This window comes from Nothoprocta perdicaria, unplaced genomic scaffold (genome assembly GCF_003342845.1).
Source record: "Nothoprocta perdicaria isolate Ctin4 unplaced genomic scaffold, notPer1 scaffold_0, whole genome shotgun sequence".
NCBI classification, from domain to species: Eukaryota; Metazoa; Chordata; class Aves; order Tinamiformes; family Tinamidae; genus Nothoprocta; species Nothoprocta perdicaria.
The window spans coordinates 16,586,354-16,607,438 of NW_020454092.1; the positions used below are offsets into that span (position 1 = coordinate 16,586,354).

Below are 21,085 nucleotides of genomic sequence, written 5' to 3' on the forward strand. Positions count from 1 at the left end.
AGCATCTCTGAAAATCAAGCCATTAAATTGCATTATCTTGCATTAAGGGATTTGTCAAAAATACAGAGAAGAACAAAACTGATGCTGTCTTAATCTTCTCTGGCATAGCCTGTTGAAAACAGGCTTTGTAACTTGGAAAAAGATTTCTTGAACGACCTTGCTTTTTTTTTTTTAGGGAATTTGCAGTCAGATTTTCAGTGTTTCGTTTTTGAGGTCACTGTGTTTAGGGCCTGGTGCTTCTCTTCTAGATCAACATTTGAGAGATCTGGAGATCACAGTTACCACACTAGTACTAAAGATCTGATCCCTTTAGGTAGGCTTGTAGGAATTTGTTTCACGTTTTGGGTAAAACTCTTCCTTCCCCCTTTATTCTCTAGGCTTGTTGTCATGGTACCTCAGCACTTTCCATTCAGATACTGAGTGAGTAGCTGTCTGTGTCTGCTTCGTTTTGCCTCTCATCCTCTCCCTCGGGGAGAGTTTTATGTGGGATGTAGTACTCCGTTTGCAAGGGTTTCCTTTTGGGGATTTTCATCTTGTAGTGGGGTGTCTGGTGGCAAGCAGCCCTTTTCAATCTTCTGGGAAGGGTTTGGGTCCTGAGGCATGGAGTGTATGGGGCAAGTCCTCACTGCATCCCCCCAAAAGCCAGGATGAAGGTGATGATAGGAATTCTCTCCCTGCGAGATTTCTTATGCGGAGGGTCCTGCCCTTGCTGCCTCAAGGTCATCTGTGTCCTCTGGGGAAGAATTTGCCAAGGGCTCTTGTTCCATCTGGGCAGGTTTTATGTCAGCATAGGCACCCTCTAAGCTTCAGCTGTGGAACACAGAAGGAGGCCCTTTTAGGTTTCATTTTGCTGACTTTTTTTTTTCCCTTTGAGAAAGACTACATATTCTTCCCCCAGATTCTTGCAAAAGTGACAGGTGTATTGTGATAGGAAAAAGATGTTTCCTCACTCACTGCTCATGGACCAAATTTCTTGTCTTTCTAGTCTGTAAGAGTATAAAAGGTTTGTATTTAGTTAAAATAAACTGGAGACTGGATGGATGCTGTGGTAGAGCTGCACTAATCACAGAAGTTACCTTCCTGCTCGGGCTATGTCCAGTCTGGTCCCTGGCAGTGTTGACCGAATCCAAATGAGCAACATGTCCTGAAGCCCCTTTACTCCAATTTTATTTCTCTTCTGATTGTAGTGCCTATTGCTGCAATGACAGCAGGTTTTTCCCTTTATTAATGGGATGGGAAATGAATGAGAGTCATGTTAATGTTGCAAAAAGTGTTAGTTAAGGAGCAGAGTTTGAGATGAGCCATCTATGATTAGGTCTCATTTTCCAATGACTGAATTTTTCTCTCCATGATTTACCTCTTTAAGGTAGACAAGCTTTATTGGTTGGTAACTGTCATAGAAACCACCCTCTCCAAAAAAGTAAGCAATTCACTTGACCTTCTTTGTATGTTTGTATGTCTTCTCAATGGTGTTTATATAACCTTCCATATGGCTTTTCATTTAAGTTTCAGTCATTATTTGTCCTTCCAGGAATGTGTGTGCATGTTTTGTTTTATTTTTAACTTTTGAGCCCCTTTTGAATTGGTTTGAAGGTTTACAAGGTTGTGTTCTGAAACAAGACTACCAAGTGTCTTAGGTCTTAAGCCAAGCATAGCTTAGTCCCATATGTTATTGTTGGAGAGTGAGAGAGATGGCCTTTTCTTAGGGCCTATGTCCCTCTTGCTTGTATGTTTTCTTGGCAGAATTCCTTGGGTGCTGTTTGTTAGGAGCATCCCCAATTCTTGAGGATTATTTTTGGGGAAAGCTCAAGGATGTACTCATTTCTGCTACAAAGACTCAACTGGACAGTGGCCCTTGAAGTTCAAGGAGATTGAAGGAAGAAGTTCAGCCTGATACATTCTGCCCTGGATGTTTGCTGAGGTTTGGAATGGACACAAGTTTGAACTGGGAGGCATGGGGAAACCACAAAGAGCATTATTTTATCTTTTGGTTCCAAACCCAGTGTGACTGAAGGCTGTTACAATCTGACGGCTCCTGCGTGGCTAATACAAGATGAGCTGTCAGACTTGGCCTAGTTCTCAAAAGCAGATATCATCGCAAGGAAAAGCATCGGTGCTCAGTGGCATTCGTGTAATGGTTGTCAGACGGGCAGATTTAATTAGCTTTTACGTTTGGGCAAGAGACAACAAATCCACGATTTAAGGAAGCTAGCATTACTGCTGTCCCATTCTGTACTTGTTTTCATAAATAGCTGTTTATAGTGACAACCATAGTCTTTTAACATAACTGCCAGCGTAATTTATTTTAAGAACAAATATGAAAACAGCTTTATCTTAGTATTTATCTGCTGAATGGTGAGCAAGTCGGAAGAGTCTTGCGCTTTTACATCTTGCTTTTAGAAGAGTATCCAGCAATAAGAAGGGTTTAGCCTTGTTTTAGAAGGTAGGATTTGTTTTTATTTTCTTTATAGGAATGATTGCGTTAGAAGCCTCATGGAGAACAACCAGCAGGAGCAGCTATTCGTAGTTTCAAAATAGAAAAGGCTGTTGGGCAATTAACGCAGCTAACCAAAATCTTCCTTAATTCTTGCCTGAACTAGAGTATAGCTTTCAGAGGAAAAAAGAAAATCAGAACTTTGTTTCCGTATTTCTAGGAGTGATGATGCTGGCATGGTTCTTGGTAGGTTATCATCTTCAATATCAAAAATGGAACCTTCTACAGAAAACTTCATTTTCTTTGCTTCAACTGCAGCTTGTCTTGCTTCTGCCAAGCAATAGAAGATGAATCTGTAACTGTGCATTTATTCTACTGAGGGGGGGAAAAAAACATTGTATTTCTTGTTGAGTGTTACTGTAGCACCTTGGAGGCACCTTTAGCCTTTTCTGCTCACGTAAGCATCATGATCCTCAACACCTTTTAGTTGAAGGCATGTTTTTCAATCCTTAAGTCATTCTCATGGCTCTTCTCTTCACCATCTTGAAGACATCAGGATTTTTCCTGAAAGGCGAACGTCAGAACTAGGTTTGGTGCCTCAGTAATCAAGCATACTGCCAAAACCAGAAGCAAAGGTTTCCTGCCCTTTTTTCACATAGGTGGGGTTCATGCCAAAAATGAAACCCTTTTGGTAACATTGCAGGCTGAGATAGACTTGATTATCTCTCACCCTCTATTTCTCATTTCCCAGGTAGTACCCCATTTGCAAAGAATGCAAGGATTCCTGTTTTTATTGGAAGTAATCTTAGATTTGTGAAGCACTGAGGAGCACGGATTGCTTTGTATCCTTGCTCTGTCCTCTTTAACTTTCTCTCATCCAGTCTTTGTGCTGTCTGCAGTCTTCCTGATGAGGAAGAGGTTTTTTTCCACTCATTGATGGGAAATGTTAAGCAGCTTATGATTAAACAGCTTAGGGCCAAGAGAGACCAGTTTCTCTTAGTTTCCTAAAAGACATCAGTAGGACAATGTCTTTCCCAATCTTTTTTCCCCATTCACATTTCCAGTTTGAGATCTTTCAGTCTATTTTTAATCCATTTAATATGTACTGTGCTAATTCTGTTTTGCTATATTAAAAAGCAGTACCAAATCAAGTGCTTTATAGAAGTATATCAATGCTATTACATCAATACTCTTAAAATTTGTAAGTCAAACTTGTAATCTCATCAAGAAGAATGTCAGCTTAGTTTGACAGGATCTGTTTTCCTTAGACCTAATTTAATTGACATTGATTTTATTACCCTTTTCTAATTCTTTATTATTAGAGTCCGGTTATCGAATGTTCTTTAATTTTGCCTTGGTCAGCATTAGACTGATGGATCTGTAATTACCTGGTCATCCACTCTTCTCTTTTAAAATTTCAGTACAAAATTGTGTTTCATCCAGGCTCCTGGAATTTATTCAGCATTTTAAGGATTATTGAAAATAACAAGAGAGATATTTGCTCATTATTGTAAAAGCTATTCTGTGCAAGTAACCCAGGTCTTCTAACTTAAACATGTACAATTTCAGGAGCTATTTTTTAACATCCACCCAAGTTGCTAGTTAGTACTGCATCTAGCTGTTTTAGGTATACGTAACACATCGATTTTCTCAGTATTGTTCCTATTACTGCCACCTGCTAATGAATCAACCTGAATATGAAGGTATCCTTCCCATAATCTAAGTTGTTCTTTGTTTTTCTGACCTTTACTAGCTTGAAACATCCCTGGTTTTCATTTCTCTCGTTAGCTTATTATGACTTTCTCTTCTAGCTTAGATTGGCTTCTATCTGTTTCTCCTTTAATCCTTTGTAGTTTATCCGTGGAATTGGTTTAAGCAGAGTAGCTTATAGAAGAACTGAAGGCATTATGCAGGTTTTTAACTGGCATAGCATTTTCATGTTTGTAGCTTTTGGGGTGTACAGTTAGATGCTATTAAATGGGGGTATATAATTGTTGTTTAAATCTTCTCTCCGTTCATTTTTATCTGGGTGATTTTCAGGTCTGTAAAATGGAGCCTTCTAAATTATGAAATACAAATATTAGCTTGCAGTTTATTTTGCACGTATGACCTTAAATCTGTCAAGTTGTGGTTATTTTCACTCCTGTTATGGCTACCTTTAGACCCATTCTTTGCTAGATCATAGGAGGTCTTCTGCTGGCTTTGCTTCAGTCAAGTACAAAATTCTAAGAGCCTCAGTAACAGCAATACATAAAGGTGTTTTCGGATCAGGTAGAAATATCTCGTGCTCGCCTTACTGAATCACAGCATGTAGTGGAATAGTGGATTCCAAGTCGCAGAAAATATTTACTATTTACGGTCCTGCTCCTGGGAAGTGTAGCATGGGAATGAACTTCAGTGTCTGTGTGGCATCCCACTGAGAGGTCCAGCTGCTTGCTTCATGTTGCCAGATTGCGTCCTAAGAAATGTTAGTCTTCTTGAGTACATGCAATAAAAGTACATAATTAAAAAAAATCTCATCGCTTCACTATGTTCTAGAACAAATCTTTCTTTTCTTTTTCTCCCAGTAAGAATTTTTGGTTCCTTCAAATCTATAATCTGCTTTTTGTCTGACATAAGGTGCATTGCTCTTGAGGGTAATTTGAAAGTATTTTTAGCTGGATATTTCTTTTTTTGTTTGTTTCTTAGTTGTAAATGTTTAGTACACTAAAACTTTATGATGTCTGCCAGCAGTCATAAAGCTTTTCACAAAATGACTTTTGTGGATCTTTTTTTTTCCTTTTGAGATATTAGAGAGAGAAAGAGAGAGGGAAGGAGGAAGGGTGTTTTCTTCCTTTCTGCATGGTGTTTTGGGAAGGTGCTGCTCATAGGTGAAACACTTTCAATATTTTCCTTTTTTTGATTTATTTTGTATTTCCAAAATGTCAGGCCCTTAACTGGAAGAAATTTCTCCCTTCAGCCTCACTAATATGCAATGGAGCATATGGCAGAGTACAGCAAATAGGAATTTGCTGATCGAAACAACTGCACCAGTGTTTCAGTGGGCTGCAATGGTTGCTGGGTTTTGTTTTGTTATGATGAATTTTACAGCTCTTTAAAATTAACAGAAATTCAGCATTCAGAATACTGAGTAGACCAATTTTAACTTGTTGAAATGATACTGTGAGATCATACTCATCATTTGATCATTGAAAATGTACTGTGAGAATATAAGGCAGACAATATAGCAATTATTGTACTTGATATAAAGTCAGAATCAATAGCATAGCAAAAGGAAACTTTAATCTATGAAGAGTTCTGCCTAGTTGATGATATTCCAAAATATAGGTTAGCAAGAAGAAATCATATCCCTATGCATTGATTATTCTAAGCAAAACTTTATGATAAGGCAAACTTTTTTAAGCTTAATTCTGCTGACATGCATACAAATGAATTTGTTTATTTTGGTACCCTAAAACCTTCACTTTGGAGAAGATATTTATATATCTAATTGGTAATGAAGATCAGAGATGCTGATATCTAAATAACTTCCATAATGTTGCTAGAGAACACCCAGGAAAGGAATGAATGATCTGTGAAATATTTTTATCATTCTCTTATTGAATTGTCATTATTTTCCTTCCCTGCAGTTTCTGTTGTCTCTGTTTTTTGGTTTTTATCTATAGTCTCTTCCTCACAGTAGTATTTAAAGAAGTGAGAAGGCTTCTGCGAGATTATTAAAAATCATTTTATATAGTCTAGAAGCTGGACCTGCCACGTGTCTCAGCCGGGACACTTAAGCTCATGTTCAGACTGATGCAAGTCCCAGGGCTTTACATCAGCTCCACATATTAGCTGCCCATCTCTGAAGGCTGATGGGCTTCTGATGGGAAAGGTAGGCACGGAGACTCAAGTTATCCAGGCCCTGGTGTCAATGTCTCCCTTATTCTTCCATAAAATGAGATTAGTTCCCTAGAGGGATAGCTTCCTCCTTCCTGAGAATATCAATATATTAAGGAATTGAGGTGTTTGGGTGCACCATAATTGGGGGCTGTGGAGTGTCTTAAGTAGACAAGAACAAGAGGAAGGTATAGCATAGAAAGTATCTTCCTGATATTTCTGCTGCTGGCTCAGGCTTCAGTCCTTTCCTGGCCACATCATGTAAATTGGGTGAAAATATTTTTGTTGTGATTGAGCTCTCCAGGAAGATGGGGTAGAAGTTAAATCAATTTGAGGTAATTGCTTGTTGAATGTGCTATAGTTTAAAACAGGCCTCTCTCATCTCTTGTCTGGCATGTGGGCATTTTAGGAGCAAACTACAGCATTTCCATGGATTTTCAAGGTGTTCCATAACACAGTGAGCAGCTTGGTTTTGTAAGACAGAAGTACCCTCGATATTTGTGTTTCAGCATATGCTGTTCTTCAGGTCGGGTCTGATATTGAGAAAAACAGGCTTACTGGCAGGCCAGGGAGAAAGTACGAGAGCTCTGCGCTTCGGTGGCCAAGCCTGTGTCTCCAAGGTGCTTCCAGGCGCTCCGTGGGCGGCTGCTTTCACATCCTCCGCGCAAGGAGGAGCCGGTTGCTGCTCAGCGCTACCATGGGTAGACAGAGATGTTCTGCAAGCCACCTCCGCACGCTTGCTGCCCTCCTAAGGAGGGTTCCTGGCGCTTTGTCTTTCTCCATTGCGTGCGAGCAGAAGCCCTTAAGTCCCTAAGGGGCAGGCTGTGCTTTGCCCGGGTGTTTCCTAGACGTGCTGTGGAATTATAGGAGGAAACGGGGTAGCTAAAACACAGGAACGCTTGCCTGCCTCCCCAGACCTCTGCTTGCTTTGGAAATCTGGTTATCTGTGTTTCTATGCTCCTAAGCATGTGTCCGAAGGAAAAAAACGTAACCATCTTCTCCAGTTGTCCAGGATAGCCTCAGTAGGATGCGTAAGATGGGGGATTTAGGAAACGGTTGCCTTTCACTTTGATCTTGCGAGATTGGTGCTTGGGCATAGGGGAAGGGTGGCTTTTTGAGGCAGGTTTTGGCTGCCTCTCGCAAGCACAAAGCTCAGGCCCAAGTTATGAAGCAGCTCCTCTTTCTGCCACGTTTTGCTGGTGACAAAGGAGCTGTTGATGGGATTTGGGCCGCTGAGGCGCGCGCAGCAGCAGCAGCAGTTGGGCTGGTTTTGTTTTGCCGCCACTGCCAATACACCCAGGGAAGCTTCAACGCAGCTTCTGATCCTGGTGCAATTTGGGCTGTCCTTTATCTTCCTGCTTACAGGCTGCACGCTAAGCAATAAAACGATAGGCGAAGGTTGGGGGAAATTGCTCCATCAGCTGCTTTAAGGCTAAGGTTATGATTCTGTTTCCTGATTTTTCTTTTATTGTTTTTACCTCTTTTTAATCCTTTAATGTTGTTTTATAAACAGTAGAAAATGATGTGTGTTCTTACATTTTTTTTTAAGTGTTAGCCTCGTTCCTGTTCTGGCCAAACAATTACTTTTATCACGAACTTGGCACCAAGCTTCCTATAATTCTGCTCAGGTTGCCCTTTGGGTTATGTGCTTTTCTAGATACTGTTAGAGAAGAGCATGTTGAGCGGGGAGCTTGGGTTTTCTTTTTTTAAAGTAGGAATTTCCAAGCAGCTATTTAAAATGTGTGCACTGACTTCTGCTGCATTTAGGAGGGAATGAAATGCTGAAGGTGGCATAGAGAGTTTAGATGAAAGCAGATGAAAATGAACAATGGAAGACCCTTTTAGTCTCATCTTTGCAAATTGTTCATGTGCTAAAAACGTATTAAGTTCCTTTTTTTGTTTGTTTTTTGTTTCAACAGGGCAGAGTTTAGGGTACGGATTTGTTAACTATATTGATCCAAAGGATGCAGAGAAAGCCATTAACACTTTAAATGGACTCAGACTCCAGACCAAAACCATAAAGGTAAGACAATACAAAGAGCCTTTTGCTAAATTCACAAAGAGGAGAAAATAGCTGAAATAGTTTCTGGTAATTTCACCCCTGTTTTAATTTCCCATTGCAAGGGGCACAACAGCTCACCCTGAGAAGGATGGGAGGATGAGCAGGAGATAAAACTTCCTTCTTACTGCTAGTATTTATTAGGGGGCAGGAAGTAACAGGGAGCTCTTTGCAGTGTCGCAGTGGCATTTAAATGTAGAATAAAACAGCTATAGTGATGCTATTATATAAACAGAGGTGAAATACACAATTGTTTATTCATAAATAACAATTACACATTTTCTCGTGGTGGTTTTATTGAGAAATAAGTTGACATGATTTTTTTTCAGTGACACTTGTGTCATTGTCAAGTACTGGAAGCATGTTTCTTGAGTTTAAATGCATCATTTTCAGAAAGCCATATATATTTTTTTTTCAATTTTCCCATCCTTAGTTTGATTTATTCTTTTAAAAGCTAGAGGGATTAGCGATCCCACTGAAGTCTTTCATTTCATTGTTGTAATAGACCATTAGTTAGTCAATGACCTTCTTTAGTGGTCTCACAAGAAAAGCAAATTTCTACTGTCACGTTTTTTGCTGCATGGCGGATGAAGCTTTTATGAAACAGTTTACAGGAAATTTCTCCATCCCAAATTCTGACAAGTAATCAAGCTTAGAGAATGTCAGTGAATGGAAAAAAAAAACGAAAGAGAGCAAATAGCAAATTTGATTCAGATTAACTGAAATAGCTTTGATTATTTTAGAACGCTGCCTTTTCATTTGTACTATTTTCCTATTTTTGTACTTAATTTCCATTTCAAATCCAAAAAAAGAAGTTAGAATTAATAGAAATTTCACTTCTGAAAATATTTGTACAATTATGCCAACAGTTTTATATCTGGTGAAAAATACTATATAACTGATAATTTAGGTGTTCTTCCCCTTCCTCTGAGAATTGTAGTTTGTACAAAGTGTTGTTTGCAAAACCAAAAATATTCATTGAATTCTTGTGCATTTTGAGGGATTGTTTCAAGTGATTTTTTTTCCTGCTTGGATTGATGTATTAGTCAAAAACAGGAGTGTTGAGCTGAGTATTATGAAGATGGATTGATTCTATAGATGGTGTAGAAAACAGTATTTCCAAACCTCTCAAGAGGTCCATCCCATATGTGTGTACATGCATGCCGCAATATGAAAAATGCTCATAGCAGGATTTTATACAGTTTAATATACAGAAAAAATATAAGAATATTTAAGGCAAAGCAGCAAGGTCTACTGTCTTATCAAATGCTGCAGGTGGAAATGTAATGTTCAAACTCTGCAGTTTCCACTTGCAGTGGAAAGCTAAGCAGCGAGAAAACTGATTAAAATATCTGTTTTTCTTCATCTCATTTTTTCGGCTTTGAGCAAAAGCGGCGCTGCTGCAGTTGTGATATTCCAGGGCTAGAAGAGACATGTAAGCTGCAAAAAAAAAAACCCCAAAAACAGTAAAACTCTCAACCCCGAGAACATGATTTTACATGTCTCTTATGCATACTGAATAGAACAAAATTAAATTGTTACACGAGAACAAAATTAAATTGTTACAGACTATCTGTCTTTTACAGTTAGTTTTACTCTAGCTAAAAACTTGCCAAGCTAAAACACCCGTAAAGAATGTGTTTTCTTCCATAATATTTTTGAATTCGCTTTAGATTGCATGGCAGGTAGTTTATTGGGTTTGGGTTTATTTTATGCTCTTTAGTATCTGGCAGACTTTTATAGAGTACATGAAACTTTGTTGGGCTCTTGAAAGCTATTAAATTTTAATAAGCAAAAGATTGAGCTGGCTTTACATATGCAAGAGTAGCATAATTTTTTCAGTGATTGGGAAGAAATGCATAGTATGTAAAACAATTTATTTAAATAAATATTTACAAGGTCACCCAAAACTAACCCAAAGCATTTTTTGCTTTAAATAACCAGACTTTGTGCACACGGGTGTTTAATCAGCAATTTTCTACACAAACATAAATTGCAGAAAGGCATCTTACTCCCTCACCTTATCCTCGTGTTTTTTCCTCTTTTTTTTTTTTTTTTTTTTTTTTTTTACTCATTACTGCTTTTAGAGGTCATGTGAAATCAGGTCCACTTCCCTGGGCACTGTTTTGTGCAAGGAGATTTTCTAATGTTCACATTAATGGCAAAGTGAACCACATTTCTAATGTTCCTGGCAGTACCTGGATCATTGGAGGAGACTGTGCTTAAATTTCTAAGTCTTGCAGAGCAGCAAAAATTCGGACTCGGTGCTGCTAAATTCTGCTACCTGCCCTATTACCTACCAGTTGTCTTTCCAAAATTTCATTGCTCTAATTCTGAAGTGTTTTCATTCTGGACTTACCATGTTAAATTATGAGAGCCTATTGCCTTATTCTAACTCAATGCCCTTTGAGGTTTATTTAAAAATGTGCCTGGTTTTGCTTGTTTTTTTTTTTTTTTTCCTGAAAAACGTTTGATTAAGTACTAGAATACGTCTGAACTGAAATAGTTGGTGAGTGCTTTTATTCTGTTCGCTTCGTGGTTGAGGAAGGAATCCGCAGGGTCCCAGGGCTGGGGCGCCGGAGCCCTTGTCGGCTGACGGTGCAGAGCAAGCTGCGCAGCGGCGCCTCTGCGAGCTCAATTTCTGTGGTCACCTTCTGTTTGGAAGCTGTTTTCATGGAAGGTTTGTGATAATTGTGAAAGCCGTTTGCAGGGGGTGAATTGTCTGCACCTCCCAGTGGCCTTGGCCCCCCTGGCATCTTTTCCATGTCCCCGATCCCTACTCTGCCTGGCACCAAGGGGGTGGCTCTGGGGGACCTAGTGGCGCTCAGGTTTTGAGCCCATAGGCTTAATTCCTGCTCAAAAAGAGTGAGATTTTTAAATAACTCCCAGCTCAGCATGTGTCCCCAAATCCCGTCCTTCTACTTTCAGTAACAGTTTGTGGCAGTTTAATGTTCTCTCCCTTTCCCGACGCCGTGCAAAATAGCCGGGCGTTCGCAGGAGGAGCTGCTTTTACAGCAGGATCAGCAAAACAGCGAGGCGCAGCCTGCCCTCAGATGTGCACACTAAAATAACTGGAGAAATGTTCTTTTTATTATTGCGTTACAATAAATAATCCCTTTCCACCGTAGCAGCTAAAATATTTATATGCATTTTATTTAAGTCAGTGATGCCCTTTCAAGTCAAAGTCAAGAGGTGACTATTTACAGAATATCTGTTCAGGGAAGGCATTGAAGGGAGTGTTATGTGCCTGGTGGTAATAGGTTTTACGTGCTGTGTTCTTCCTCAGCTGATCATAGTGCATATTTCATTTACGCCATTTCGTAGCTTCATCATCATCATTTTGTGAAGGAAAGAGACCTCGCTTTATTTTTACAGCTGAAGCTTTACATAATTCTACAGGATAGTTAGGAATGAGTGAAGATGCAGCGTGTGTTGAAGTAACTGCATATTCCAGAAATGGGGTCTATTTTTAGAAATTAAATTTGCCCATCCATAAAAGCACACGAAAGGTCACTGCTGCTGCTGAAGATTGCAATTCGGTTGCATCAAATATCAGGAGGAAAACAAGACGTGTGATGCATAGGGTGCAGACTGCTTAACCGTGCTGCTCTGACGGGGAAAACGGCAGCATCCACAGGGATACAGCGAAGGATTTTACTATTTACATAGGGAGGATTTTACAGGATACGTGGGGATTCAGGTGAACTGGCTTCATGTTGGAGGACATTAGAGCAAGGACAGAATAAGATTTTGAAAGGAGGCTAGGAATGAAAAGGAGAGCAAATGACCTTCTGAAGGGCTTTTTTGGATCCTCCTCTCCTTCCTTTCTTCTGTCATAGAAGTAGGTTGGTTTGCTTTTCCTCTGGCAGGAGGGGACAGCCTGTGGTGACGAGAGCCAGACCGAAGAGCAGTGTCCGCACTAAGGCGAGGGGGGGAGTCCAAGTGGGTCTAATAAGCCCTTGATTTCTTCCAATTCTTAAATTTATCAAATGTGTAAGGTGATTAAATACCAAGCAAATAGGATCGTTCCACTATGGCTAGCAGTTTTCTCTGCATCTCAAATGATTCTACGTTTTCAGTTAAATGAATAATTGATGTGGAACGTAACTACTGGTATTTAACATTTCCCATTGTTAGCTCCCAATGTTTACTTTTATCATTCTCTCCTTTGTTTTGATCAATAGGGCAGGACAGTGCAGTGTTAGTTTAAAATACAGTGACTAGGACTAGGGGAAATGATTCTCTGTGCCTGCAGATCCCCAGGATGAAACCTTCCTGGAGAGGAAGTTCTAAAGATGCCGTGAATCTGGAAGGGCTCTCAACCACATTTACTGTATTTTGCTTTCTAGAAGGAGGCTCTGTCGGCATCAACTTTTGGCCTTTGCAATGCTTGTTAACAAATCCTTTTTCACCCGAGTGCCCATAATAATTCGGCCACTCTAATGCACGGGACCTTTCAGTGCTCAGTTTTGTGCAAATTCCAATTTGGCTTGGCCACTTGGAGCACGTACCGGAGCGCCTCTACCTAATAGTCATGTGCATCTGCTCTTCATCGAGATCTCTTTTTAACTGCTTCAGTTTTGCCAATGAGTCCTTTTCATTCCACAGAGCAAGAGCAATTATTTCTCTTAGCCCTGCTCTTGATGCAGCCAGAGTGCTTCTAGGCTATTATCTGCGGACGTCTCCCCTGAAACGACGGGATAGACCATTGTATCTTACCTGCAATCATAATTAATCCCAGTAAAATGGGATTGAATCACTCAACAGTAAAGTGCCTTGTCACTCTGCTGCCTTCTCCCATGCCAAGGACGTGGAGAAGAGGAAGAAAAGCAGTGCATTTTGCAGGCTTGAAGATATTTTATATTCATGTTCTCAGCATCTGGACCAGAGGATTTTCTGTGTTCAGGATTTTATCATTTGGGGTTTTTTTTTGTTTTGTAGGGAAGGAGGGGCAAATGCACAGCTTTCAAATGAGAGTTTCTTGCTTTGAATTTTTGCACAGAATTAGAGTATGGGCAGAGTCCCTGCAGTGACTGTGAGGAATCCATTTCTTACCTGTCCTTACTCCATTTACATCCACTGGCTTTGGGCAAATTTTATTTCCATATTCCCCAGGTCTGTGTTTGGGTGAAGCGAGGAACATGGCAGTCTTTGGCCAGTCATTGCTAACAGGGTCATCACTGCACCCAACGTTGTGCAGGAAACCCTATACCTGGGCGTGAGGCCTGGAGGGCCTCCACGGAGACCTCGAGGACGAATGACGGTTGTTACGAGTTGTTTGTTTCCTGTCCCCACAGCGTGTTACGCAAGCAAGTTATGAAAGGTGCCCAGGGAGGCACTTAGTGCTGGCTGCACCTCACCTGCGAGGTGCCTCTTGGGGACTGCAGGTGCCATCAGCTCCTTGGGTTGGTGGCCTGGGGACCGTGCCGTGATTCAAGGCTCCTGTCTGGTCTCACGTTCCCCGGATAAGCAGCACGCTGTGCTTAGTGTTACTAATTTCTTCTTGAAGAAAAGTCCTGTTTTTAAAAGACAGGAATCACTAGGTTGCTTGGTGGTGGATTTTGGGAGCGGGGCAGATGCAGAGCACATCATGTTGTTGAGAGATGGTGCTGCCTGCTTTGGAGGAGGCAGAAGCCTACAAGGTCTCTGACCTGCTTTGAGGAAGAGGCTTCCAAAGATGGACTTTAGGTCTGGGAATCCTGGGAGTAGTACAGGAGCTGAAGGCATCTCCTAAGATGAGCATCAGTGAAATGGTTGAGTGTCAAGTTGAGTGTCAAGAGCCTTGACTTGCTTCTTGAAGACATATGGGATGTGTTCATGCCCCTGGGTGCTCTTGCTAGAGGCTGGCTGACTCGCAAAGGCAAGACTGCTTCAATTTGCCTTCAGAAGTCTCTCAAGGTTAGGGATTTTTCAAGTCTTCTACATGGGCAAATGGGTAGGAATCGATAGGGAAAATTACTGCCCTAGCTTGCAGATTTTTTCCATGCTCACAAACTGAAAATAATTGTGCATTTCCTTGGAAGTTATGAAATACTGGCCCCTACCTGTCTCCAGAAGTGTTTAGAGAGAGCAGTGCAGTCTCTTAAGAGACCTAGTGTTCATCATCAGATGAGAAATAGCCTAGCAAATGCACTTTTTTCCCCACTGTTACTGTGTGTATATTTATAGAAATGAACATTGGAGGCTGGTGAGCCATAAAATGAATTGGGTAATATTTGATTATCTTCCTTGCAAATTTGACCGAAGAGCTCTAGAATGATCTTAAGCAGTGAAATATACCACCACCATCAGACCTGCAGTCATCGTAGGAGCTGAGAAAGAGCAGACCCAAGCAATAGTTTGCTATAATCCAACTCATTTATTTGGATTACTTGTGGTTCAGACTTTCATATGTTTTCCTTTTTCAACTGGGTATTTCACTACGGGGCCCCAGCACTGCTGTGAGCAAAAGTGATTCTTAACAGGAGGAAAATGTGAATATAAAAATTGCAGCATCCTTACAGAGTGCTTTAGAGATTTCAGTGACAAAATGAGAGCTTGCTTTGGCTCATGTCTGTGATAACTTTTCTATCACGGGGGCTTTTGCTGTGCTGGAGGGTCAGGGTGGACATTTTCTTCCTCTGATAGTCAATACATCGAGAATGCACCCAGCCCACAGTGCAAACCGAGTAATAGCTTGAAAGCAGGATGACATGGTCTAACCAATCGATTTGTCATCGGCTGACCTGCAAGGAAAGATGAAAAAGATTCCGAAGCTGATAAATAATTGACATCGAGAGCCTCACATGCATTCAGCTCGCAACCTTTTCTCCTTGATATTAAAGACGGCTGAGCTGCTTTCGGAGGCGCGTGGCTCAGGCTCCCCTGCAATCTGAATGTTTGATTGCAGGAGGAATCAAAATCAGATCCGAGCAGTGCTGGTTGACATGAGCTCCACGTAGATGAATTTGTGAGATAGGACATGGTGTAGCTGCCGAATGCATGTCTGAAGGCATTCACTAGAACAGGGTGGAATGTTTTTGTTATAGGACTGTGTGTGTGTATATGTAGATATGCATATATTTAAAAAAAAAAAAAAAAAAGTTCAGGCCCTTAGTGTTCCAGAATGAGTGGTTTTGCATATCCCCCTACTTTTCATGTTCCCATTAATGTGGCATTTGATTAATAAATGTGCTGGTGAGAAAACCCGAAGGAAACCCCTGGCGCTCTTCCCGGGAACTTTATTAATTTTGCAGCTCTGTTTTGAGGAATAGGTGAGATCCCCAAGCCCCCACCCAAGTGTCTTGAGTGTTTTTTAAACTCTTATTCCCAAAGCAGGTTAAACTCTAGGTGTCTTCTCGAGGTAAGATGTTTGCAGAGGGTATTTTCATAGAGACAAGCGCTGCTTTTGTGAAGCTCCAGGGCTGTCTTGGCCTCATAGAAGTCAATGGCAGAATGTCCTCTCTCTGAGGAGAGGGCACTTAGCTCCGTGACTGAAGTGATCTTGTGGACGTGGGATTAACTGTGCTGGCTTATCCCTAGTCCCTTGTACCCCCAAATATCCAGTATAGTCCCCAGTTATCCCCACATCTTAAGTGCTGTAGCACATATGCTGGTCTTAAAGGAGTCTGAGGATCCTGTGACCCAAATGCATTCACCGCAGAGAGATTTTGTGGACCCTAAGGCCCTAAATCACTAGGGCACACAGTGGTTCCACCCCATTTTTCTTGGCTTTTTAGACACTAATCTGTATTTTTGAACACTTCTCTGCTTGTTACTGCTGCGTGTGCCTTTATCTGCTGCTGCCTGAGCTGCCTCCGTGGATGTAAATGTTTTATCTAACCTCCTTTACACATTTCTTTCCCTGAATTTCTCCCCTCCTCTCTTTAGCTTTCTCTCAAAAGGTTAGTTTTAAAAGGTTTTGTATGAACACGCAAGTTATAAAGAAGTTGCCAGGAACCTTAAAATGCAAAACCCTTAAAGTTTGCCTCTTATTATGTGCAGAGGATTGTAGAAGGATATTAGTCATTCACATTTTCTGTGTTGAGTCAACATCTATTTTTAGGTGTGGAGCAGATAAAGACAACTCTTTGACACATAAAGCACAAAGACATCCATTTGACATCGCTTGTGTTTGGGCTGAGGCTGGAGAAGAGGGGAAGACAATTGCTGAATGCATTGTGTTCCTGACGGGGACCCCCCCATCTCCTCCCAAGACACGTTTTAAGACATAATGCCAAGAAGTACTGATCTGTTTATATTTAAATAAATCAAGACGAAGTGCAGAATATTCAGGTTTTGATGCAGCGCTGTTTCAGATGTGCTGCAAACTAATTCTTTGTGATCCACGCTGACTATTTGCTCCTAGGCTTTATCCTGGAGGTACTTTTTTTACTGTAAATGTATATATTAATCTCATTGTATATATCATTTGAAAAGTGCAGAAGGATGTTTATGTGCCTATTGTAAATATAAATCTTATTTTTCACTCTAGTTCTGATTTGTATTTTCCATAGGTAGAGCAGCAGTGCAGGGTTCATTTAATTTTCCAACAGCGTACATGTAGTTCCTCAGCTCGATTTTCTTGTTTGTTTGCCCATAATATTTTGCGGTCTGATTTTGGGCTTATAGTGCAAGGGAACTTCTGATAAATTGCAGATATGACAGTAAGTGTCAGCTTGCAGTTTTCCAAGCAGATGTTCATTTAGTCTAATTTCCCCAGCACTTCATAGTTCATCCAGAACACATCTTGCCAGCTCAGGATAAAAACACCAAGAGAGAGAGAACAAAAAATCACTCTGCAAATAACCTGATCTGTTTCAGACACTAAAAGATAAAGAAAGACAGGAGAGGAAAAAAAAGGGTTGGGGGGAGAAAAAAAAAAACCCTCTCTTCCAAATGTTAGACTGGGGTTATTATATGTTGGATACAGTAAATCATTTATACACCCACAACGCAAAGGGGTATATTTACAAAGCTGTGTGTGGGAAGTTGCACATTAATCTACCTCTGAACAATAGTTATTGCGTGCCTTAAGGAACCCTTGCATTTGTCTTTAAGCTATCTCTAACTTTTCCTTTGTTCTTCTAATCTTTCCTGGTTTGGCTGCTTTTAGAGAACAGGTAACCTCCGAACTCTAGCGTTTTTCCAGCTCATGTCAAAGCTTGTGAAAGGGTAAAAACTGACCAGTTGAAATGTGAAGGACAGAGTGAGAGAACTAACGTGCCTTTCCTTTTCTTAAATCCCTAGGTGTCATATGCCCGTCCAAGTTCAGCATCGATCCGAGATGCTAACTTGTATGTCAGCGGCCTTCCAAAAACCATGACCCAGAAGGAATTAGAACAGTTATTCTCACAATATGGGCGCATCATCACCTCACGGATTCTGGTTGATCAAGTCACAGGTTAAAAAAAGCTTTCTTGATACTTTTTTTTTTTCCCCTGAAAATGGCAAACGCAAGTACTTGCTGGCTGTTTTAAGGCAACAAGGTTTTGGTGTACAATGCTGTACCCGGCTGTCCATAAAGGTGACTGTTTGGAGGCATACCTGACCCTTCTTTATTGAAGGGGTCTCCAAATGCGAAGTGTTGTTGGGGTAAAAGCACTATATTAAACATGGTAGCTGCTGATGAAGAACACAGCTGGGGAATGGCTTTTTTTACCTATAAGATGCGTTTTAATGTGCAAACCATGCTGTTCTTGAGTCAAAATCAGCATTCAACTTTCACCATGAAAATGAGGCTGCTCTGCATGTATTTATTTGTCCCCTATCTTGACTTCCCAGGCGTTTCTCGAGGTGTGGGATTTATCCGTTTTGATAAGAGAATAGAGGCGGAAGAAGCCATAAAGGGACTAAATGGCCAGAAGCCTAGCGGTGCTACAGAACCAATTACTGTGAAGTTTGCCAATAACCCCAGCCAGAAAACAAGCCAGGCACTCCTTTCACAGCTGTACCAGTCTCCCAACAGACGCTACCCTGGACCACTTCACCACCAGGCTCAGAGATTCAGGTAATTACCTGGAAAAGTGCTGAAGCTCCACCAGGGACCAAGGCGTGGGGCAGGTGCTGTGCGGGAAAATGTGCTTTAGTGGCGTAGGCTGACCTGATTTTCTTTGTAAAATTAAATATTCTTTCCTGGAGAATGAGGAGGAAAATCTGCTGACAGCAGTAGTCATGTTGTATTTACTAAAACAGCTGAAGTACTGTACACTCAGATCTCATAAAGTCTCGGAGAGAAAGGGGAATGGAATAGAGCTACACTGCTAATCAAATGAACGGTTACTCACCTGTTCTCTCTGATTTTGGGGGGCTAATGCTTTTATTTGCTGCTGTATTATTACAGTTTTGATGCAGCTTACACTTTGATGTTAATGACAGTGGATTGGTAGCAAGGAAAAAAGCTGAGTCTGTTCCACTCAGTAGAGGTATCATTAAATTTATTAGCCTGAGATACCTGCTCTTAGTATAAAGAGGCCTCGTACTATTCTTTGGTATGATTCCTCAGGTGCTTTCAGGGATGTTTTATGCTTTGCATTTTGAATGTACTGCTTCCATCTGATACATAAGCCAGGATTAGCATTACATTCTGTTGTTGTTACTTTTATGTCATAGGAATAGTTTCAGGCAACCTGGCAGTCAACTAAAAAGGCTTTATTCGAGGAAGGAAAAAAAAAAAAAAAAAAGAAAGGAAAAAAGGAAAAAAAGTATAACTGAGGTGCATATTGGTTTTAGAAAATTATAGGAAAATAATGTGAATTTTTCAGGGTAGAAAGTGCTAATGAATTCAAGAAGACCATAGAAAAAGGCAGTCATTAAACAATTGATACAAAACCAAATATAAATTTAGTTTATTTTTGTGTCCATTGAGGTTATCATCAAATCCTTCAATGGATAATCGACTTTCTGTAGTGCATATCGAAGTAAAGCAAGTCTGTAAAACTTGGTAATCTTTTAGGTTGATATATTATTGAATGCATCCTAACAGAATGAAAGCTTTATGTTAAAACAGTTGGAAAAATATAATATTTCTAGTTTACTGTAAATATAAGGTAAACAGTAAAATTTTGTGGAAATTCTATACCAATATAACCTATGGGGGGTGGAAATAAAACATTGAAAATGAAATTTCTCATTAAGAGCATGGACAAGTTTAAAGATTACCATATATGCTGGGATGGAAATTAAACACAATCTGAAACTCAACAGAGCAGGCCGCTAGTCGTGAAACTCCTTAGATGTGTGGGAAACTTGTTGAACGTTTCTTCTTTGAAACTGGAACACTATTAATAATAGTTCCATTGAGCGATCTTGCCATCTGTGAGACATTAACCCAAAGACCCTCCTTCTCTTTTCAGGCTGGACAATTTGCTTAATATGGCCTATGGCGTAAAGAGGTAATTAGAATTCCACAGATTGCCAGATGTCCATGTTGGCACAGATTGGTGCTACAATTTATTTTTTTTTAATTCACTAACTTTATTTTTTTTAATTCCTTTTTTTTCTTCCACCAGCATGTCAAGTTCTTTTTAAGTTTGGACTTCAGTTGTTTTTGTTACGTTAAAGGCCACACACAAATTCTGTGGGTTTTCTTACTTTTTTTTTTCTTTCAACCTTTTTTTATTTACAGGTGGGCTTCTCAAATGGTTTAGGTGCAACAGCTACAAGCTTTCTAACTCCAGTCATCCTGCTAATAAATTTGTCCAGAATCAGAACTATTAACTTGAGTTATTAACTACCCTCTGATCTGAATGTAAAACTTACCAGCTGAAAGAGGAATTATTCCATTGTTACCTAAATCTCACAGCAAGATCTTCATTCTCCTACATCTTTCCTCACAAGTTGACTCTAAAAGTTATAGCTGCGTGCACCTTAATCAGCCCTAAGTTTCTTTTGTTACAGGTTTGATCATTTGTTGCAAGTATTTCTTGGTGTTAGAGATTTCTTTTTATTTCTTTTAAATTAGGGGTATGTTTATGTGTATGTGTCTGTGCGCGTACTCGTGTGTTCAAACTGAGCAGATTTGTAAATGTTTGTGCTGTTTCATGAATGTTTCCATGTTTGATCTGATAGCTAAATGAGCTGACATGCTGCTGGTGTTTCTCTAATGACACACATCAACGCCAGCCAAGCCCACAGCAAAGTAGAGGCCTAGGCTCATTCCTGATGTTACCCCAAGATGTCCAGCCATCCCCCCCACTATACAGATGAGAAAACACTTAATCTTCTGACATGTTCTACTCGCCACATTTGAAAAATCTTTGAGCTTTTTTCTCTTTTTTTTTTTAAGTTCATCCTGTAAATCTTATGGTAAGTATGTCTCTAAAGTAGCTTGTAGTGGGTGCAGTTTAACTGCTGCTGCAGTAGCTGTTGCGTAAATAAATTGTAAATCTTGAGACTATTCCTGTAAGTGAAAATTAATGCTGAAAACAGAGCCTTAGTATCTTTCCAGAAGCTCCAGCTCATGAATTTATCAGTACACTTGTTTTATTAACTTTATGGCTAGGGATGATAGTAATACGGTGAGTCAGAAATTACCACCTGATTTTACCACACGCTGCATCCCATGCATTCTCCCCTCATCTTTTTACCCTTGATACAATGACAAAAACCTTCCAGAGCTCTTGGGCATAAGCACTGCTCAGAAAGATGCTTTTGTTCAGGGTTTTTTCTCTAAAAACGTATCAACCTCTGCAGAATTTCAGTGGCTGCTGGTGCAGGGCAGACAATGCTTGGTC

General features: G+C 40.3%; 1 protein-coding gene across 4 annotated transcripts in view; it reads left to right on the forward strand.

The window, feature by feature from the left end:
* Window positions 1-21,085, forward strand: part of ELAVL4 (ELAV like RNA binding protein 4) — a 61,445-nt gene that overhangs the window by 34,897 nt on the left and 5,463 nt on the right. For all 4 annotated transcript variants that reach the window (XM_026034007.1, XM_026034025.1, XM_026034020.1 and 1 more), the window contains exons 3-6: window positions 8,233-8,336; window positions 17,601-17,754; window positions 18,135-18,360; window positions 19,706-19,744. In XM_026034007.1, the coding sequence (XP_025889792.1) occupies window positions 8,233-8,336; window positions 17,601-17,754; window positions 18,135-18,360; window positions 19,706-19,744 (523 nt within the window). The remainder of the gene's footprint in view (window positions 1-8,232; window positions 8,337-17,600; window positions 17,755-18,134; window positions 18,361-19,705; window positions 19,745-21,085) is intronic.